Source organism: Rhinolophus ferrumequinum, chromosome 3 (assembly GCF_004115265.2).
Source record: "Rhinolophus ferrumequinum isolate MPI-CBG mRhiFer1 chromosome 3, mRhiFer1_v1.p, whole genome shotgun sequence".
NCBI classification, from domain to species: domain Eukaryota; kingdom Metazoa; phylum Chordata; class Mammalia; order Chiroptera; family Rhinolophidae; genus Rhinolophus; species Rhinolophus ferrumequinum.
Window position 1 is genome coordinate 94292164 of NC_046286.1, and position 21071 is coordinate 94313234.

Here is a 21071-nt window from a genome sequence, read left to right on the forward strand (position 1 = left end):
ATTCCAGGACAATGCTGCAAAATCGTAGGGGAAAGTTAACCAGTTCCAGATGTCACAGCAAGCAGTCCTGATATGCTCGGGGACTGGAGAGCGTTGGTTATACTAAACTTAAAAATTGAGTGAAAGCCCCTTATAGGTGTGTCATTTTTAAAATCATCTTTCCCGTTTCCCAGCAATGTTGTCAACTGACACGTTCACACAAACAAGCATATGATTAGAATCTTCTCCCAGAAAAAGAGAATCGAAATATATCGTTTCTCTGGTAATGTCCATTTGAGAAGCAAGACTTGCATGATGTTGCTTCTACTAATGGAAAAACCTGTCTACACAACCCATGTACAAGGCAAGACTATTGGACGTGGTACCCATGAGTGTGTGGACAATTGCAAGGACTTTCCCCACCCTTTTATGTGGCTGTGGGATGGGGAGAGGACCAGTGACTAACAGGACAGTATGAAGATGGAAGTATGTGCCAGCTCTGCCTCCTAGAGGATTTACCAGTTGACACACGGACCTGCTCCCTTTCCAAACCTTTTTGCCATCTTGGATGCCGGGTGAGAATGTGAAGTTTCCAACAGAACCACAGTGTCAGTGAATAAATGAGCCATGTTTGGACTTCATGGGCATTTGAGAGACTTGCTGAATTAATAGCAGGGTTCTTCAAAATGGCTGGACAATTCAAAGTCCCACATGAGTGATAATTATAGGTTGTGTCAGAAAGGCCCACTCTAAAATCAGTTGTTCCTACAGAAGGACTTCTGGGTGCCAAGAAAGTGCATCGCCAAATCAGTGATGCATGCTTAGATAGTCAACTTTTTTGATTTTCGTCTTCCTATCCAGTCGGACAAATCTAAGGCAGATAATAATTCCCTAGGGAGCTAATGTGTCAGTAATTACAGCAGAGGAGGTTTTGAGGCCATTTAAAAGTAAATTTATTAATGAATGTAAATGTGGCTGTGAATGTACTTGGTGAACACTGGCCTGTCTTTCCCGGAGGATATTTATTACTGTTACTAGTTTCCTGTCACCTATTACCTTCTTTCCCAACAGCCAGACCTGCTGACTTGGTCCTCTCCCTGCCACCCCACATCTTTTAGGCAGTTATTTTATGCATTTAACAGCTCCCTCTTTGCATACGAAGCTAGGATCTTGATCTAATTCAGAACCAGCATGCAGATAGCACATAAAAATACTTAAAAAAATGTTTCTGTTAGAAACAAACTCATAGATACAGACAACATTTTGATGGTTGTTAGCTGGGAGGGGGTTGGGGGTCGGTGAAAAAGGTGAAGGGATTAAGAAGTACAAGATGGTAGTTACAAAACAGTCCCGGGGATGTAAAGTATAGCGTAGGGGATATGGTCAATAATATTATAATACCTATGCATAGTGCTGGGTGGGTACTGTGCCAGGTTATCATTTCGTAAGTTTTATAAATGTTTAGTCACTGTGTGTCGTACCCCTGAAACTAATATTGTATGTCAACTGTAATTGAAAAATAAAATAAAAATTTTTTTAAAAAGGTTTCTGTTAGCCAGACCCTGGAAAATGTGGCCTGATTTTGGCGTACTATATGCAGTTGGGATGGGAAAGTGAAGAAGGAAGTTCAACACAGAAAGAAGGACTGCAGTCTCATTTCACTCGCACTTGGTCCAAAGTGGGCTACATACAGATGTAGATCTTTACATGACGAGAGGGAGCTAATTCAAGATGTCTGCCCTCTTTTCCCTTGAAGTGTTTATGTTGGAGGTGAAGAAGTAAATGTAGGTGCAACATGGCATTCGACTTTACAGAATTGGAAAGGCACCTGAACTTTAAGTATTTGTGGATTTCCATTGTGTCTCTGATCCTGAAGATCTAGGAAGTTGCCAGACTTCCAGTTGGGGGAAGGCTAAGAGCTGTTCAATGCTGCCCTCTTCTGTTTGAAAACTTGTTCAGGAATTTGGACAATGATTTTATACACGTGAATGTGTGATAGTGAACCAATGTAGATTGTCTAACAGTAGAGGTATATAAAAATAAATTGTGCATTAATGTCAAATTTTGAAGACTATTGAATAACTTGCCCAGAAGAAAACACTCAAATATTAGTAGTGTTTATCTCTGGACATTATTTTTATGGATGTTATTCTGATTTTCTGTATTTTAAAATCTTCTGCAATTTATATAGATTACTTTTGGAATTGGTAAAAAGTGATTAAAAATAAGTAGTTCTGAAGGAAACAATGAAGCAAAAAAAAAGAAAAGAACCTCTTTAGAGCTTTCGTTTTATTATTATTAGAGATGATTGATAGTCCTTCCTCCTAACTAGCCTTTGCAGGAAGTACTGCAGGTGATCTGTGTTACAGGTGAGGACACTAAGAACAGAAACTTCAGGAAATTTCCCCAGGTGCCCGGTGCTAATCACACCAACCTGTCTGGAACTTAATCTTCTTCCCTCTATGAGAATTCTCTCTCCTTTATGGAGGGTGTGGGAAGAGTATTCTAGTATTTAATACATTGATAACATTTATATTACATTATATAATGTAAGGCAAAGATGCAGAGTCCTCTGAAATCAGGTAGGGTGAATCATCATCCTCTCCATTTTTGTTTTCTATAATTTTATTATCTGCACTTGTTTACTCTTCTGAGTTATTTTTTTTAAAACAGTAACTTCAAACTTACAACAAGTGGCAAAAACAAAAACAGTAACAGGAAACATCCATATATCCTGTGCCCGGATTCACTTATTGTTAATATTTACCTCATTTGCCTCATTATTTCTCTCTCTGTTGGAAAACAAAACAAAAACCAATATACAAGTTCCTGTTAAGGTAGGCATGAGATAATAAAATTTTCTGAACCATTTGAGGTAAATTATATACATCATGGTCCTTTACTCCTAAATACTTCTGTGTGTATTTCCTAAGAATAGAGATATTCCCTTTCATAACCATAGTACGGTTATCAATGTCATATATTTACATTATTGCAATACTTTTAAATAATCTACCATCCTTATTCCAATTTTATCAGTTAATCTAATAATGTCCTTTTTAGCCTTTCCCCCTTGTACTATAGGATCTATCCTTGGATCCATTACATATTATACATCTTTTAATCTGGAACATTTCTATAGCCTTTGTCTTTTAAAACATTGACATGTTCAAAGCATGTAGTTCTCCTCCCCATTTCCACCACATTTGTTTGTTTTCTCCTGATGCAGTTCAGGTTATGCATTCTCAGCCACAGGTCTGTCCTTCTCAGAATATGGCCCACAGTGGCCATCTGTCCCTCAGAGGTTTACGTTGAATTCTTGCCTGATTTCCCCCCTGTATAATTAATTAGGTTTTCCCCATCGTTTCAACTATAAACCACGTCAAAATTTACTCCTACTCATCAACCCCCATTTAGCACCCATTGATTCTTGCTTTATCCAGTGTTTACCTTGATGATTGCAAAATGACAATCAGTTGATCTTTTGGAGCTGTGAGTGGGTGGGTAGGATATATGTTTTTTCTTTTTTCAAAAGCATGACTGTAACCATGAGAAAACTGCTTTTTACACTGAAATGGAATTTGAATTGCTGTCCACATCAGACATACAGCAGTTTTCCCATCTAACTGTGGGTGTTGACACATCTAAGTACTTTTTCTTGTCATGAGTGGCATTTACAAATTACAAAAAAGTTACAGTGGTTAATGGAAAAGAAGAATTTTAACACTTTGAAAATGTATGGGATCAATTTTTCTTCTAAACAGATAAACTTTGTGTTTTGCTCCTATTTAATGCATTGAGTAAGTGTTCTTCTGCCAGCCTTTCACCCCCCAGAGATGCCACACACCTGGTATATGACACGGGTCAAGTCATACGACCATTTAAAAAAAATAGACTTTATTTTTTAGAGCAGTTCGCAGTTCACAGCAAAAATGAGTGGAAAGTACAGTGAGTTCCTGTGTGTCCCCTGCCCCATGCATAACCTCTCCTACTGTCAGAATCCCCTACCGGACAATCCATGATCCTACAGAGAGACATCAGTATCACCCAAAGTCCATAGTGAGGGGTCCTGTTGGTGTCATACTTTCTGTGGGTTTCGTAGTATAATACAAAGTAGTTTTGCTGCCCCCCAAAATCCTCTGTACTCTGCCTGTTCAGCCTTCCCTCCCTCCTCCCCCTGGCAACACTGATCTTTTTACTCCTCCACAATTTTGTCTTTTCCAGAATGTCGTATAATTGGAATCATACAGTATGTAGCCTTTCCGATTGGCTTCTTTCACTTAGTAATGTGCATTTTAAGGTTTCTCCATGTCTGTTCAGGGCTTGATAGCTTTTTTTTGTTTTTTTTTTTAAGTACTTAGTAATATTCCAGTGTCTGGATGTACCAATTTGTTTATCCGTTCACCTACGGAAAGGCATCTTGGTTGCTTCCAAGTTTTTGCAATTATTACTGAAGCTGCTGTAAACATCTGTGTGCAGGTTTTTCTGTGGACATAAGTTTTCAACTCATTTGGGTAAATCCCAAGGCGCATCATTGCTGGATTTTGTGGTCAGAGTATGTTTAGTTTTGTCTTCCAAAATGGCTGTACCATTTTGAATTCCCATATATAACCGTTTTGAAGTCAGTTTATTCCCCCTGTAAACTAGTTTGAGGGACCAAGTAAGGTCTACCGTCAAGCTCCAAGGCTCTGTGACTATAAATAACTGTAATGGGAACATGGTGAGGTGATAATGCTCAAGAAATGAAAGCTCTTACAACCTAGCCAAAACAATCACAGATTCCTGCCATGCAGTGTGGGTGTGAGAGTCTACTACTGAATGTGTATTTATGGCTGTGATAGTAGAGCGTTTGGCCACGTGCTCCACTTAATGTAGTGCGTATGAGAGAGAGGCAATTCAGAAGGACCCCACTGGGGAGATGCACAGGGCCTTTTCCTTACAGGCTTGCTGGGGGCACCCCGCGAGGAGGCTGCTCCGTCTGTGACGTGCAGGGTGGATCCCTGGGGTTGCCGTTAGCAGCTCAGCCCTTGGGCAGCCACCAACCTCCATCCAGCGATGGGGCAGCCGGTAGGAGAAGATTGGGCCTCTCTGGCCTCTGTAGGGTGGCCCCCGCTAGGCAGCGGCGCACACCATGCCCTGGTGGAGTAACTTGTGCTGTGAGTAGCGTGAGCTCCCGCCACCCCCGCGACATGGGCGGGACCGCTCTGAGGGCCACAAAGCCTCTTTTAGTGGAGGCCAAACATGGGTGTGTGGGTTCACATCCTTCTGCCTTCGGCTTGCATTGACCAAGCACATGGGCGGTGTTAGGAAAGGACGAGGCGGTACCGGATGCACCCCTGGACCTCGGGCCCGGGCTTGGACAGGGTTTGCCGAGGCCCCAAACACTCCAGTCACCAAGCCTTAACTCAACCTGGAGAGTTTAAAACAGAACTGCGGTTCAAGGGATTCCCCAGGCCGCACGTTTCTTCTGGCCTGAAAGGGACACAGCCTGGAGGACTCTGGCATGAAACGGGGTTGGAATAGAGATTGTGCCGGCTGGAGTCACTAGGGAAGGCCTTTGCAGGGGAAGTGGGCGGGAGCAAAGGTAGAAAACGCTACGGGCCTCAAAAAACCACTAGCAAAGGCCAGAAAGTTGTTTCCACTAAGGAGCCTGGAGGCGAGCAAAATGCGGGATGCGAAACAGTGGAGCAGGCGTTGCTACTGGGGCTATACTGTGGGGGGTGGATAGCCCACTGATAGAAAACGAGACTGAAAAATGGGATCTAGGTTTCAATGTGGGTTTGAAGCTGAGTGAGTAGCCACGTGAACGCACGTGGTTTGGGATACAAACCTGTAATGTGGAAGTATGTGATCATAGTTGGCTTTTATGTTAGAAGCTAATTTCAACGGCCTTGGTTGCCAGCCAGGCTCCATAGTGTAGAATACCGGTCCTGGTCCTGCAGCCATTAGGGATGTTGGACAGCTTCCTGATGTGATCAAAGTAGTATGTTAGGAAGCATGGCGTCTCTATAAGGTCTGTACAGGTTGGGCGGAGTGCAGAAGGAAAGTGCAAAGTGAAATCAGGGGTGAGTTCCATTTGCCCAGCCTTTGTGCAAAGCACAGAGGCACCATCTGGGCTAATGGGGGGGCCCGGGATTTATGGAAGATAGTTCTGACAATAGTAGCTCCTAGGATTACTTAGGTCAAAAGAGACTACAGACCAGTTGACATGATTTAAAATTTTTCTGTGATCCTATATACTGTTTTTTTTTTTAATGTGTTCAGCCCATTTATCACTTTATATAAAGAGAATATCTGAATATTGCTAAGTTGCACTGTACTATCAATAGCTGTTTTGTCCCTGTGCTTGGCAGCTGTTTATCTTTGTTTCCCTAGTTTTGACTAAACATTCTAATCATCCCAGAATTTAATAAAAAGTGTTTTAGAATGAAATATGGAGGGAAAATACAGGGGTCAAGGGGATGGGGAATCGTGTATCTAACACCTCTTTTCTCCCACTATGTCAGCAAAATGTCTCTACATTTTCTAAAGAATTCTAGAAATTTAGTTATGGTGTGTTTTTACCTCATGCTTGTTGGCAGGAAATTTGTGTTTGTGTTCGTTACTAGTAAAACTGTACTAAAATAGTTTATTTTGGGAATTTGAGTTTTTTCTTTAGTGTATTTCCAATGATATCATTCAGCTTTTTAGAAAAAAGTCACACCTCTTGTGTTGCATTAGAAGTGTTTGTGGAAAGTTTTCTCGTGAGCATACTTTTATAACTGGGGGCATTTGTAAGTAGTAATTCATGCCATAGAAATGCACTTAATTTAAAGAAATCTTTAGATTTATATATAAGCAGGTTTATAAGAACAAATGGAAACTACCAGCATTTTACTTTTATAAGCAAATGAAAAAATCCAGCTCAATTGACCCTACAGATGAAATGAACTAAAATATGGCCTAACTACAGAAGAAGATTCACGTAATGTTATTTCATTTAAGTGAATTATACTTGATGAATGACACAAATGCATATTTAGAGATAATAATGCTCCACATTTTAAAGGCTCAGAATGCTTACCATGGTCCAGGAAGAACCTAGGTAATTGCCTATAAAAGAATGAACCATATTTTTTCTTAACGCTTGTCCTTAATAAGTAATATGTGAATCTTGATGCAGTAGTGTTTTTTGTTTTTTAATTATTGGGGAAGGGAAACAGGACTTTATTAGGTAACAGTGTGTACTTCCGGGACTTTTCCAAGTCAAGTTGTTGTCCTTTCAATCTTAGTTGTGGAGGGCGCAGCTCAGTTGCCGGTCCAGTTGCCGTTGTCAGTAGCAGGGGGCGCAACCCACCGTCTGTTGCAGGAATTGAGGAGTCAAACCGACAACCTTTTGGTTGAGAGCACATGCTCCAACCAACTGAGCCACCTGTCCTCCTGCAGTAGTATTCTTGATGCGGTAGAAGGACTGTAAAGATCAAAGTAGAAGTTATATCTAAATTTATCTATTGGAATTTTTTTATAAAGAAGTACTCCCCACTTCCTGTTTACTTTCTAGCATCACTTTTGATTTGTGGTTTTTAAAAATAATAATTATTATTCAATGCATTCCAACTCATCACTGTCACTTTTTTATAGAGTTTCACCAGAGGGAGTCCGCCCTTCAAGCTAGCTCCTGTGTCCTTTCGATATGTCCCCGTCGGCTTTTGAGCACCTCTTTTTTGTCATGTTTCAGTGTTCCTCTTACTTTTCCTGACCCAGCCCAGAACTTCCCCAAGGAGCTCTGATCTCTTTTGGGGACTTGTTGAAAAGACTAGACTAGTTATCACATAAAATGCCCCTCCTTTAGATTTGTCTAGATACTTACTTGTGTTGTTACTTAGCTTATTTCTCTAACCCTACATTTCCTATAAATTGGAAGTTATGTCTAAAACTTGATGGATTCTAGATCATGGGTGTGATATGTGATTCCATTTTGCCTTGCAACAGAATGTACATCTGGTTGATCCACCTACCCTTCACGATCCTGTGGTTACTTATATATAAAACTAATTTTTTGATAGTTGAGATTGTTAACTTTCCCTTTATAGGGAACAGAAAGAGCAGAGTAGTACCTTGGAACCTGAATTTTTAAACATCATTTGAAAGAAGTAGACACTCCCTAATCTATTGAGATTCACAAATACTGATAAGACTCTTATCCCATCCTGGAATTGCCTGACATTAAAGAAAGTATTGATTGGTTGTGTTTTTAAATATTTACTTTTCTTGAATGGTCATCATGTTACCCCTCTTTCTCCCCCACCTCTCTCTTTTTGTCTGTTAATAGTTGGACAGAGAGAATCTGAAGATGTGAGTGAAAGAGACTCAGATAAAGAGATGGCTGCCAACTCAGCGGTTGTTCAAGATATCACAAAGGATGGGCAAGAGGAAATGCCTGAAATAATTGAGCAGATTCCTCCTTCAGAAAGCAATTTAGAAGAGCTAACACAACCTGCTGAGTCCCAGACTAACGATGTTGGATTTAAGAAGGTGTTTAAGTTTGTTGGCTTTAAATTCACTGTGAAAAAGGATAAGAGCGAGAAGTCTGACACTGTCCAACTACTCACCGTTAGAAAAGATGACGGTGAAGGAGCAGGAGAATCAGATGGGGCTGGTGACCACCAAGATCCCAGCCAGGAGACTGGAGAAGCAATACCCAAAGAAAGTGAGCTGAAAAAATCGACAGAGAAACCTGAAGAGACTCTGAAACACGAGCAGAGTAGCACAGAAATTTCTCTTCAAGCTGAGTCTGGTCAAGCAGCAGAAGAAGGCAAAGATGGAGAAGAAAAACAAGAAAAAGAACCTACCACATCTCCAGACTCTCCAACTAGTCCAATGGCCAGTGAAACAGCATCACCCTTCAAAAAATTCTTCACTCAAGGTTGGGCTGGCTGGCGGAAAAAGACCAGTTTTAGGAGGCCTAAGGAGGACGAGCTGGACGCTTCAGAGAAGAAAAAGGAACAAGAGCCAGAAAGAGTAGGCACAGACGAAAACAAAAAGACAGACGACACCTCGGAGAAACTGGGTGCTTCTGAACAGCCACACCCACAGGAGACCACAGAGAGTGTTAACAATGCCAGATTATCAGCTGAATATGAAAAAGTGGAGCTGCCCTCTGAAGGTCAAATGCAGGGATCTCCTGAAGAGAAATTCGCCCCTTTAGCAACAGAAGTATTTGACGAAAAAGTAGAAATTGTTGCAGAAGTCCATGTTAGCACTATAGAGAAGAAAACAGGGGAGCCGAAAACTGAGGTAGGAGAAATGGAAGAGTCCTTGCTATCTGAAAAACTGGTTGAAACCAATGCTGAGCTTCAGGAAGGCGAACCTGCCAAAGAGCTGGTGAAGACCAAAGCAGTGTGTGCCCCTGGAGGGGACCATACCCAGCCATCTGAACCAAGTCCTGATGACAAAGCATTGTCTACACACCCTGAAGGCATTGTAAGTGAGGTGGAAATGCTGTCATCACAAGAGAAAGTTAAGGTACAAGGAAGTCCTTTAAAGAAACTTTTTACTAGCACTGGCTTAAAAAAGCTTTCTGGAAAGAAACAGAAAGTGAAAAGAGGAGGAGGAGATGAAGAGTCAGGGGAACATCACCCAGTTGCAGCGGAGTCTCCAGATAGTACAGATGAACAAAAGGGCGAGAGCTCTGCTTCATCCCCCGAAGAACCTGAGGAGATCACGTGTCTAGAGAAAGGCATAGTGGATGCCCACCAGGAGGAGGAAGTTGAAGAGGGAACTACTTCTGATGGAGAGAAAAAGAGAGAAGGGGTTACTCCCTGGGCATCTTTCAAAAAGATGGTGACGCCCAAGAAACGTGTTAGAAGGCTTTCTGAAAGTGATAAAGAAGACGAATTAGATAAGGTGAAGAGTGCCACCTTGTCATCCACAGAGAGCGCAGCCTCTGAAACCCAAGAGGAAGTAAAAGGACATGGAGAAGAGCAAAAGCCGGAAGAACCAAAGCGCAAGGTTGATACTTCAGTATCTTGGGAAGCTTTAATTTGTGTGGGATCATCCAAGAAAAGAGCGAGAAAAGCATCATCTTCCGATGAGGAAGGGGGACCAAAGCCAATGGGTGGAGAAAGCCAAAAACCAGACGAAGCAGGAAAAGACAAAGAAGCAAGACCAGACACCATCCCTGCTAGTTCCCAAGAGCATGATCAAGGGCAAGGAAGCTCCTCACCTGAGCAAGCAGGAAGCCCCTCTGAAGGGGAGGGGGTCTCCACCTGGGAGTCATTTAAAAGATTAGTCACTGCAAGAAAAAAATCAAAGTCAAAACTGGAGGAGAAAAATGAAGACTCTGGAACTGGTATAGAACATTCAGCTTCAGATATTGAACCCGGGAAAGAAGAGTCTTGGGTTTCAATTAAGAAATTTATTCCTGGACGAAGAAAGAAAAGGTCAGATGGAAAACAAGAACAAGCTGCTATTGAAGATACAGGGCCGACAGAAATCAACGAAGATGATTCTGACGTCCCAGCCGTAGTACCCCTGTCTGAGTACGATGCAGTGGAAAGGGAGAAAATGGAAGCACAGGAAGCCAAAAAAAATGAGAAGTCTCAGATGGTTTCTGTGTCTGAGGAGCTCAGTAAGGGTCTGGTTCATACAGTGACAGTGGCTGTCATTGATGGGGCAAGGGCCCTTCCCGATATTGAAGAAAGGTCACCGTCTTGGATATCTGCTTCAGTGACAGAACCTCCCGAACCAGCGGAAGATGAAGCCAAACCACCAACTGGAGAGGTATTTGAAAGAGAAGTCATTGCAGAGGAAACCCCGGTTGTTACTAAAACTCTGCCTGAGAGCCAAGATGCTGGTGATGACACAATCATTAGTGAGGTGGAATTAACCTCTGAAGCTGTGACAGCTGCAGAAACTACGGAGGCATTTTGTGCTGAAGAAGCCACGGAAGCTTCTGGTGCTGAAGAGACCACCGACATGGTTTCAGCTGTTTCCCAGCTGACTGACTCTCCAGACACCACAGAGGAAGCAACACCAGTTCAGGAGGTGGAAGGCAGCGTGCCAGACATGGAAGACCAAGAGAGACGAACTCAAGAGTTCCTACAGGCGGTGGCAGAAAAAGTTAGAGAAGAATCACAGCTGCCTGATACCAGACGGCCAGAAGACACAGTTCAGCCAATGCCGAAAGTAGAATCAAAAATACTAGAGAAGGTGGAAGAAGCAGAAGAGGATTCTCAACTGCTATATCTGAAGAAAGAGATGGATGTAGTGGTGAAAGTATATGCAGAAGAAACTGAAACGGAGAATTTGACACAAGGGAAGGTAATTGTGCAGGCCGCCCCGGATTGCTTTGAAAAAGTTCCTCAAGTCACAGAGGGTATAGAGTCCATTGAGCTCATAACCACTTGTCAAGCTGAAACCTTGGCTGGAGTAAAATCAGAGATTGTACTGGAACAGGCTGTTGCCCCCGACTCAGCTGAAACTCTTACAGACAGTGAGACCAATGGAAGTACCCCCGTTGCAGATTTTGAAGCGCTACACATAACACAGGAAGACAAGATCATGGAAATCCATGAAGATAATGAGATTGCATCTGTTACACAACCACAGGTCACAGAAGCAGAGGCAGTTCCTGCACTGAAAGAGATGCCTCCAGCAGCACCTTCTGGTTTTCAGTCCCAGGAAGAGAATATAAAACATTCAAAAATGGACGATGTTCTAGAACATACAGATAAAGAGATATCCATGGACACTGTACCCATTCTTTCAAAGGCTGAGGTGATTCAAGAGGCTGGCCAGTTTCCTTCAGGTGAGGAAATCAAAGATGGACCATTTCTAGAAGGACTTGAGGTGTCTGCAGACACAGAAATAAGGGTCAGTCAGAAAGAGATCATTGAAGATGCCCGTAAAGATGAAGTTACTCTAGTTACTCTAGAAGCTGACTTTCAAAAGAATGATATTGAACTCCAGAGTCATACTCAGTCTCTTCCAACCCCAGTGGATAGAGAGATGATAGTTCAAGTAGAAAGAGAAGAAATGGAAGCAAAGCCAACCCCAGTGAATGAAGAGAAACTTGAGCAAACACCAGCTGAAGAAGAACTCAGTAAGCAACTGGTTCAGACAGTTCATGTGACCATCCTAGATGGGGGAAAGGAAGTTACCCGTTTGCATGAAAGTTCTCAGCTAGTTCAAGAGGAAGTGATATGCACAGAAATTCAAGTTCAAAGCTCTGAGGCATCATTACCTCTCATAGCTGCAGCAGTGGAGGAGACGGTCTTAGGAGAAACTGTCAAGATTTTAGGAACAGCTGCACCTTTGGAGTCTGCACGTGCACATTTAGAACCGGAAGAAAAATCCTCTGCAGAAGATGAAGACTTGACTGCTCAGCGGGGGGACGTGGCAGTGCCTACAGGAACTGAGTCTCAGGCAGAAGCAACACCAGCTGGAGTATCTGCTACCCCTGGGAAAGGCATCGGTGCTGACCTGGAAGGAGATGAAACCACATTCCAGAAAGGGGAGGCAGGTGAAGACCATGAGCAGGTTAGTTGTCAGGAAGTCATAGTGAGTGAAACAAGAGAGGAAGATTTCAAGGCTGAAAAGGAGATTTTGAAACTTAAGACTGAGAGCCATAAACTTGTCCAAAATGTGATTCAGACAGTCGTTGACCAGTTAGTAAGTCCAGAAGAAACAGCCACTGATTGCCAGACACCGGCTCAACTGATAAAAGCTGACAGCCAGAAAGCTGGACAGAAGGTTGAAAAAGAAGAAGGGGAACTTCAGGCCTCTTTAGGGGATGAAACACAAACTGCTGCAGCCGAGGAGTCCACACTAACCACCATGGAACATTCAGATATTTCCAAAGATGTGAATGGAGCTGCAGAAGAGACCATGACCAACGAGGTCAAAAGTGCCAGTATAAATGACCAGCAGCTTAAAGTGGTAGTTCCCTCAATCCAGGAAGAGAGAGAAGCAACTGGAACAAAGTCTGTGCTGGAAGGTGATGACTGTGCTGGGTTAGGAGAAAGAATAGAGAAGTCGCTGTCTGGATCCCAAGAAGATGAAAGAGGTGACACTATCGATGACCCTGAGACCCAAACCTCAGCCCTGGAAAATGCTGAGCCCTTAACCAAAGAGTCCCCAGATGCAAATGGACCCAAACTCCAAGCAGTAGAATTTCAGGATGCAGAAGGGCACAGCGAGTCAGGAAAAGAGATCAAAACACAAACACAGGAGGAGACACAGAAACGAGATAGAGAGGCAGCAACATCAGAAATGACAGAATCCTAAAACATCATGTAAGTAGGCTTCCTTTTCTTCTAAATTTTTTTCCGGGAGAACTTGCTTTCTGGCATATGTCATCAAATAATTGTGGTTTTATGCAGAACCTCCAATCGGGGAAATGACTATCAACTGGACGAGGAGATATAGGTTAATTTCCTTTTTTTTTTTTCTTACTGAAATGCCAGTATTACAGGTGTCATGAAAAAAATAATTTCTTTTCACCCCCAATGTGACTGCTTTGAAAAAAAATAATAAAGGGGCATGTGTGTACACAAGTGTGTGTGTGTGTGTGTGTGTGTGTGTGTGTGTGTGTGTGTGTTGGGCCAAACACCTAAGAAATACGTTGTGCTCACTCAGCCCCATACCAACTAGTCTATTGAACCTTTTTTTTTTTAATAACTAGAAGCCCAAAGGAAGTGTATATTTTACTGCTTGAAATTCAGTTTATTGCTCTGTAAGGGAAAAAATGGATTTTTTCCATTAGGAGTCACCAACATTTTTTTTTTTTTTTTTTAAATTCAGGCATGTGACGAGCCAGACTGTTGGTGTCAGGAAACAGCAGACATTGGTTTTGAGGTCTCCGAGCATAATATGTTATGGACCCTCCCCCTGTTTATTTTTCTTACGGAATTCAACTGGTATTAGGGTCTCCACTGACGGCAGCTTACCTTCACCACTATTCTGTTGTTAAATAAAAGAGAGAAGAAAAGATTGTAGTTACTTTTCATTCATTCTTTCTTCTACAGTTACACTCTTGTATTTGCAAGACCAGAATGTGAAGACAAGAAGTAGAAGAAGATCAGTGCTGCTGATGAGACTCAAGACCAATATTTCAGAACTTTGGGAACCGAGGAACAAGGCACATCATCCGATCTCATTTCTAGAGAACCCCCGACAATCCTGAGGCTTCATCAGGAGCTATAACCACTTAACATTTCCTCTTTTCAAGACCACCCTGTTGTTTTCCCTTGATACCATATAATGTTTCTCATTTAAAGTCCTAAATTCTTAACCTGGAACTGGAGTTGACAATACCTACTTCTGCTTCTCAAACTGGAGTATCGTTCTTTATGTATTTATATGTATGTTTTAAGTAATCCTCCTCCTGTATCTATTGTATATTTTTTCTTAATGTTTAAGGAAATGTGCAGTATAGTACATTTCTTTTGTATCACACAATATATGACGAGGCATGCAGCTATGGTGAATGAAACCTTGGGAAGCTTTAAGCCTCCATTATAACCTGTGAAAACAGAGCTTCCTAGAAATAACATTCCTGATCAGAAAGCTACAATTCTTATGTTAAAATTCACTAAGGACTAGGTCTGTGTTTAGTACAACTCTGAAATTGGTCACTTTCCTATTATGCACAGTGTGCTAAAATTAAGAAAGCATTTTTTTGGAAACATACAGAATGTTCCGTTGTTACTGTGAAATTTTTTCTTTCTAGCCCAGTGGAAGTTGGAAGGAAGTTTTCAGTAGCGGATTAATTTTTTAAGTTTTTTTCTCCAAATTGTTATGGTTGTTTGGACAGATGAGTGTGCTTAATCCTGAGGCATAGTAGTGAAATGTTTTTCATACTATCAGGAAAAGAACTGACTCTTTTAAGATTTTGATTCTACTCTTACATGCTGGACCATATTCAAACACAGCATGAAATAAGTCAGGTTCTTTACACATGGTATTTTGATAGATGCTGGATTGTGTCCGTGCCATATTTTTGCCCACTCTTTTAAGAATAATGTTGCATTATATTATGTTCATTTGGATAAATTGTGATTTGACAACTAATTGAAATAAAACATTTGCTTCACTTAGATTTGCTGGTTTTATTAGATATTAGAAAGCCCAGAACATATGTTTGCTGCATTCTAAAAGCAGAATAAGCTAGAACTTTGTAATGTAGTTGCTACATGATGTCACCACTTTACACCTGTTTGAGTTGATATTCAGAGGAAATCATAGCAGATAGTTATCTGCCAAAATAAACCAGTAGCTTTACAGATTGATGGTACTGATATCATGCCACCATCTGGAGGTGTCTTTCATAAAAGGTTGATTTTCTGTATTAATATTTGTTAATGACTAATGTTTCTAGAAAGAAATTTTAAGGCTTAATAGTAAATATGTCTTGCCTAACAAGTGATCTTGGAATTTTCTTTTTAATATTAAAATGATTTAAGATTCTTATTGATAGATAAAGGATTCTGTCAAACCATCACCACACAAAGAACAGTCACCTATCTACCATAAAATTCCACTTTTTCACGTGTAGAATTGGTCTGGCATATATACTTCGTAAATTTTACTCAAACTCAGTACTCTAGTTTGAGAACTTTTTTGACTGCCAATTACTGATTTTAAAGCATAGCATTCTAGAAAGACTAGAATAGTCTTAGCAGAAAGATAAATTGCTGTTAAAACTAGAAAGTCGTTTCTCTTATACCAACCAACCTGACTACAATAAATTGGCTAAAGTAGAAGGATACCTCATAACAATGTATGGCCTTGTAGTTGGAAAACATGTAATATTCTTTTTAGGAGTTACTCTCACATATAACCACCTGTGTTTAATTATTAAACTCTAAAATTCCCAAATTAAAACAAACAAAACCAAAAACCCTATGATGTATAAATAGCTTTCTTTTGCCAACTTGAGACTTACAAAACACGAAGTGCTGTTGTCAGTTTTTGAAGATCAACTAAAAAGTATTGGAGATGACAGCGTTTGTAGGGAGTTCATGACAGAGCCAAATATTGACTTCCTGCCTGTGGCTGGAAGAAACTTTGTGCTATTTTGAACAGATTAAAGATTTGTGTAGTCTGTGGTAAACAGTTTTTTGGTTTCAATTCCATCCTGCCACCTCATCCCATTTGTATTGATTGATATGTAGCCAGGTCATCACAATTGGTCTGCTTCATGACTGTGCTTTTCCTCCTAATACCTGGATGTGCCCTGGATTACTTCTGTACAAGCTCTGTATCTATGTCAATTAAGCAGTGCTGTTTTATTAAGAGGGATGCTATTAACAGTAACGTGAAAGTACAATTCTGTATTCTAATTCTAAAGCAGCTGTTAATTTATGAAGTTCATAATAATCAAATGTAAACTGCAGAAATTGGAGCAAGTGCCTAAATTTTGCTATTTTTGGCATTACTATGGAACCATGTACAATAGAAAGCAATGCAAGACTTATAAACTCTCGCCACTTCTTGTAATTGAGGACAATAAAATGTTCCCCTTCAGGTTATTTTGCTAATGGTACAGGAATTGACTCTCTCTGTACACATTTACTTTGTTCCAGAATTTTCCTTTGATATTTGGAGCTACAGATAGTCAAGGGCTGAAATTTTTAGCTTTCGGTGTAAGCTTCAAGCCTAGCAGTTTCCCTTAATCTGAGACAATATTTGATTCCTACTTCTGTTTGGGGGCAAATTTTTCATTTATCTAAATAAAATGCAACCTGATTAAATGCCATAGATTTTTCTCCTTGTAATTTTTTTTTAATTTTTTTATTGGCATTATTGGGGAACAGGGTGTTTTTCCAGGACCCATCAGCTCCAAGTCAAGCTGTCATTTTCACTCTAGTTGTGGAGACTGCAGCTCCCTGGCCCATGTGGGAATCGAACTAGTGACTGGGTTGTTATGAGCACTGTGCTGTAACCACCTCAGCCAACCGGCCACCCTCCTCCCTGTAATTTAATTCAGGTTTGATTACTTTTCTCTTTACTGTTGCGATATTCATCTGCTTCTACTTTTAACTAGTAGGCATCCTTTGCCACACTGTCCACAAAGCATCATGGGAGTTTGGAATATACTAGGAGATGTGTGAATGCATAAAATCAATGATTCTTAAGATTTTTCCGTCAGGGACCCCTTTAATTAGAAATTTATTAAACCTCTGGCTGACCTCCAACTCACAAAAACGAACACAGTTTTACGTACAATTTTTTGAATAGTCACACAGACATACTCTGAAATCTTAACCAACAACCAGAACTAAGGGTAGAAACCTCTTATCCAACTCTTCAAGAAAGGAAATGGACACAGTCCAAGGATTCTAGGTAGTAAGAGGCTGGAACCTGAATACAACAAATGTCAGATAGCCAAGTCTACGTGACGATTGATTTACACTGATTCTGGACAGGTTGTCGTCTACCGGACAACTTGGCACAGTTTTTGTGTAAAGGGAAGTTTCTCTTCACCACCAATTCCTCACCGTCTCCAGCCTAGAGCACTGGAATTAGGGAAATGTCCTGGGGCCTACTTTCATGTGTGAAAAGGTTGAGATTTACATCACCAGCTTTTTAAGTGATAACAGGTTTTGGTTCAGGTAACCAGGACTTGGGGATGGCATGGTAGTGAAGATAGTTTTTTTTTTTTTTTAATGCTGTCACAGCTTAGAAATCAACCCCATTTTTTGATACTGAAATATTACCAGCTTATTGATATTAACATTTTTTAACATCAGAGAAGTGTTACATCTAATCTCTTGAAAGAAGCTTCACTATAATTAACACTTGTATTTGGAGACCAGAGATAGATTAACATCACTAAATGATGAAATGAGGACCCTATGTGTATTTTCCCACAACAGGATATTGAGTACTAACGCCTAGCTCTAACGGCACATTGTGCTTTTTCTTCTATTGGTTCTAAACCAGATAACTTGGTAAAATTAATGAGCACAGAAGCAATACTATAAATTACGCTAATGTAAAACCACACTGTGCTTGATCTTACTTATCCCTGTTAGCCTTAAAAGCTCATTTAATTCCTGGAAAAGCAGATGGGGTTGCCTGTAGAACTGGAAACCTGAACACAATTAAGGTTCTTTTTAAAGACTACAGAAATGACACTGCAGAGTTGGCCAGCGGGCCATTTTAAGGAATGGGATTAATTCTAAGATGTCATTAAAATTTTAGCAGGAAAAGTGGTGCCATCTATCCTACACTAATGAGTCCCAAGGGAATGCTGAGGGTTGTGACACTGCACCATTCTACTCTCCTGTAGAGTTTTTGGTTATCCCAACGGCTCGGGTGTTACGAGAATTTAATGAGTTGGGACCACAGATGTTTATGATCCTGCAAGGCCCAGGACAGCCCTTCTTTTTCTACCTTAAATGCCAGTGCATCTAGAGAATTGTTTCTAGCTTCCAGAGAATTAAAGGCTGGAGATTGTGAGGAGACTAACTAACGTGTTATAATAATCTAGGCAGGAACTGATAATAGCATATACTAAAGTAGTGGCAGTTTGGCTGGAGAGATGTGCGTGAGGTCAAGAGATATTAGGAGGTAGAATCAACAGGACACAATATCTGATTTTCTGTCATGGGAACAGTGTAGGGTGAAGAAGGAAGTTTCTGGATTGCCAAGCTGAATATGGGGCCATGTACTGACGTGGGTCTGGGTGAGGAGATAATACAAGTTTTGGAAATGTTCAATTAGAGAGGCTTAGGAGATCTCCAAGGGTAAATGGAGAATGGGGAGCTGGATAGATGGGTCTTGTAAACAGAAAAGAGTTCAGAGACATCATGGCTCTTCTGTGTTCTCTAAGTCCTTGGAGACACAGGGAAAAATAACCTATCCAAGATCCTTGCAACATTTCTTAAAACTTCATGCACAAACTACGGTTAGGAAAGATGAGGCTTTAGAGTTCACTTACCCTGTCACAGCAGTTTCCGCGGTTCAGAATGCATAACAGTACTTCACAAGATTTTTTCCTGTTGTGCAAGTGCTTTGTGAACTAGAAAGCAAAAGGCACTATAGTGCACTAATATTAGTCACTAGAAGAAATTTTAATAACATTGTCCACCAGAAGCAACGCTGTGACTGCTGATGACTGTTGTGTCCTTGAATATTTTGATAGATTCAGAATAATGACATTGATCTTAAAATTTCATAAATACACATCTCACTCAGACATGCTCTTTTTTAGAGAGGAAAAGTACACTTTGTGTCATTTGTATTTCTTTTCTCTCCTCTCTCTTGCCTTTTGAGCATTTGTAGCCTGTTAGCCCATCTCCCAGGGACTCTTTGAAGGGGTGGGTGCAACGTGGGTGGGGGTTCTGGTTGGGAGGGGGCCAACCTGCGGTCTCTTCCCAGCCACTCCTGAGCCACACCAAGCCTGGCATCATTCAAGCTCCTGGTTCTCTCTGGCTGACTGACTTCTGACTTTTGTCTGCTTAGGAGCGTTTCTAACTGAAAAGATAAAAGAATTCTTTAGTCCATCTCTTTACTAACAAAAATATTATAAAAATAAATTTAAACGACTAGGAAGGATTTCCGAGGCAGTGTGATGGTAGCAGAAAGGGCCCTGGGTGGGAGACCTGGGCTCTGTAATAACACTAAGTAGTTGTATGATCTTGGCCAATGACCTCGCACCATTTTGTCTCCTCATCTGGACACTTCCTGTCTTATACTAAGGAGGACCGTCTAGGAGGCCTCCTCCACAATGACGTAGGGTATTTGGCGACTTTTCTGTGCTCACAGGTTAACGAGGGTGTAATGCAGGGTCTCAGCTCCTGCTCCCCGCATAAGAACGCAGGACATGGTGAGGCCAAAAAGGAACACCCACGGAGCCATAGATAGGGGAGTCATACCAGTATACTCTCTCTGGCAGCTGGTTGAGACACAAAAGCAAACATCCACCAATACCCCAATAGGAGGTCTTCCTGCACCCCAGTCTCACTGGCTGCAGGGTGAGACACAGGAGGTAGGATCCACACGATCCACAATCCGCCATCCACGCTTGCTAACTTGCTAACTTGCTAACTTGCCAGCTGCAAGCCGCTGCCCGCTTCTCTACCAACCAACAAACTCAACCCACTAGCGTAGCCACGGCAGCTATATCAGTGGCCAATGGCTAACCAGTAACAACCGATGGCCACCCGCCACAGCTGATGGCCATCTAATAACCGAGCCAGCACCTTTCCCGTTGAGGCCGAGAGCCTGGGAACTGCTCTCTGGGCCTCTGTTCCCATAGAGGGCATTTAGAATGAGAACAGGAAGGTTTAGAATAAATCCCAGGGTTTCTCAAACAGCACTTCTTCTAAGGGCTCCTTGCTTATGTCCCAGTAAAAGGGACTTTCTTCAAAGAAAGCAGCATGCCAGAAATGGCACAGATCCCTTTCTGGCCCTTTATTAGCTCCCCTGGTTATTTTAATTCCGAGAAGAAAATAAAACTAAGGATAGTAATACCGTAGCAGAAATTATGTAGCAATGCTGTGGTTCCCACAATGTGGCTACTGGTACCATCATCATCATCATCATCATCTGGGAACCTGTTCAAGGTGCAAATTCATGGGCCCACCCTGGACTGACTGAGGCAGATACTCTGAGGGCGGGGACTGTCATTGAAGCAGAGCCAGTTGGGAGCCACATAGTAGAGGCCGCCTGAGTGTCTGGCCTCACCTTTCCTTACCTACCTATAGCTGAATGATTGAGCACCCCCTGCGGCTTGAGCTCAGCAAGTCCCCTGTCCCATCCAATTCCCTGTTTTAGAAAATTACCCTGAAACTTGAGATTAATATCCTTAGGCTTATTGATCACAATCTCCTGGGGTGCTGATGACCCTGGAGAACCACATTGCCAGAGGAAAGGCTTCATGCAGACCCCTGGAACCTTCACGTAGCCTCTGGAGGAATGCCCAGATTTCCCTTAAATACCCCAAGCCCGTTGTGGTGTGGGGCGGCCTGCGGGGTCTCTGGTTCTGCTCCCATAAGAACGCAGGATATGGTGAGGCCAAAAAGGAACACCCACGGTGCCATAGATAGGGGAGTCACACCACTACAGTCTCGCTGGCGGCTGGGTTGGAGACACAGGAAGCAGGA

General features: G+C 41.7%; 1 protein-coding gene across 2 annotated transcripts in view; it reads left to right on the top strand.

Moving 5' to 3' along the window:
* Window positions 1-15989, top strand: part of AKAP12 (A-kinase anchoring protein 12) — an 81284-nt gene extending 65295 nt beyond the window's left edge. For both annotated transcript variants that reach the window (XM_033096942.1, XM_033096935.1), the window contains 2 exons: window positions 8291-13253; window positions 13986-15989. In XM_033096942.1, the coding sequence (XP_032952833.1) occupies window positions 8291-13245 (4955 nt within the window). In that variant the 3' untranslated portion in view covers window positions 13246-13253; window positions 13986-15989. The remainder of the gene's footprint in view (window positions 1-8290; window positions 13254-13985) is intronic.
* Window positions 15990-21071: the final 5082 nt, after the last annotated feature.